Source organism: Camelina sativa, chromosome 2 (genome assembly GCF_000633955.1).
Source record: "Camelina sativa cultivar DH55 chromosome 2, Cs, whole genome shotgun sequence".
NCBI lineage: Eukaryota > Viridiplantae > Streptophyta > Magnoliopsida > Brassicales > Brassicaceae > Camelina > Camelina sativa.
This window is the reverse complement of record NC_025686.1, coordinates 26,259,690-26,261,292: the sequence shown is the minus strand read 5'-3', so window position 1 is coordinate 26,261,292 and position 1,603 is coordinate 26,259,690. Positions and strand designations below refer to the sequence as shown.

The 1,603-nt window shown below is 38.1% G+C and overlaps 1 protein-coding gene across 1 annotated transcript; it reads left to right on the top strand.

Annotated features, from left to right (window-relative positions):
- Positions 431–1,132, top strand: LOC104740064. Its single transcript, XM_010460577.1, has one exon. It carries the CDS (start codon positions 441–443, stop codon positions 1,020–1,022), a length of 582 nt encoding a protein of 193 aa, XP_010458879.1. The 5' UTR covers positions 431–440; the 3' UTR covers positions 1,023–1,132.

Sequence of the window (1,603 nt, the reverse complement as noted above, 5' to 3'; positions counted from 1 at the left end):
CACCAGTAAGAAGACCACTTGGCTGGATCTAAGCGTTCAAGAAAGAAAGACATACTTGCGATTGCGACTCCCACCAGTAAGAAGACCACTTGGCTGGAAAATATCACCTTCAAGAAGATAATAATTAGGGCTTTTGAAAACGAGGGCATCTGGATTTGGGAACAGAGGGAGCGGGAAATTGAATTTTGGGAACAGTCCTGAAACCTTCCAAGCCATTTAGAAGGTTCAGATCCCTACCAAGATATATCGATATCGTCGAGGGAGGCAAAACTAGAGTGCCGACGTGGATTTTAATATGGTCACGTAACTTGGCATCAAACTGTTACATTATATAACACGTGTAATGTATTTCACAAAAAAACCGTCGCAACCCACTACAAGTACACGAGAAGTTGTTTTATTTTAAAATCTTTCGTAAATGGGAGTAAAAAATAACCAAAATGGTTAAGAAAAGGATGAAGACGACGACGACGGCAAAAACAAACACAATCTTGGAGAAGAAACTCGAAGAACTTGAGTGTTTGCTAGAAGAAATCGGTTCTGGTAATGGTGATCATACTATAGCGTACCGGGAATTCAAAGTCCGGTTTGTTTTCACGCATACCCTTTTAGCGGCGGAGATATCGTCGGTTAAGGAAGGTGAAGAAGGAGTAGAAGAGATGATGAAACTTCGTTGCATGGCTAAGAGGTTAACCGAACTTGAAGAGGCTTTCAAGGAATTGACCGGTCCAATCAACGAACCGAACATGCCGAGTTTGGAAAGTGGTGGCGATGGTGGTGTCAATGTTGATGATGAGACCGGTTTGGTTCGCTCGTTGGTTGAAACGTTGCACGAAGAATATAAAGACGATGCTTCGTTAGAGGAGAAGTTGGCGAAGAGAAAAACCGAGAAGATGAAGACGAAGCGGTTTAGGGGTTTGGTTAGTTTTGGTTTTGTTGGTTTTGTTGCGAGTATGGTTAGTTTCTACGGTTATCTTTGTGATCAATCGAACGAGAAAACCATGTTTCTCACTCCTACTTAATTTTCGTAACAACTTGTTGCTCTTGTGGTTCATTGATTACGATGAGAGTAATCAATGTTACAATGACTATTGTGTTATATATTTTCAATAGATTTGGGCTTTCTATATGATTAATGGTTTTTTTTTTGTTAGTCTCTCGGCACTTTTTGTCATATAGATTTTGGCTTTCTATATGATTAATGTCATCACTCAAAAATCTTGTCTCTTGTGTCACTAGTGCGTTGTTGTGTTCCTAAACTGGTAGACTCTGTTTTTGTCAATTTGCTTATGTGTTGGTTTCGATTATGTCTACTGTTTACCAGATACTAGTAGGAAAAAAATAGTATGATCTTTAAATTTATATGTGGGATCTTATAAAACTATAAAGTTACAACACAATAAATAAACAATTTTGTGTAAAATAATAATCAGTAGTAGTTAAGACATATGTATGATATGTAATCAATAAGCATGAACCTCAATTAATTTATATATAGGCGTGCGGATTTACACACACGTTTTAAGGATTGATCTTACGTGTGTGTATTTTGAGCCCAAGAGTAGAAGGAACAAGGAGAAGAAGTGGAAGAGGCATTCATAGA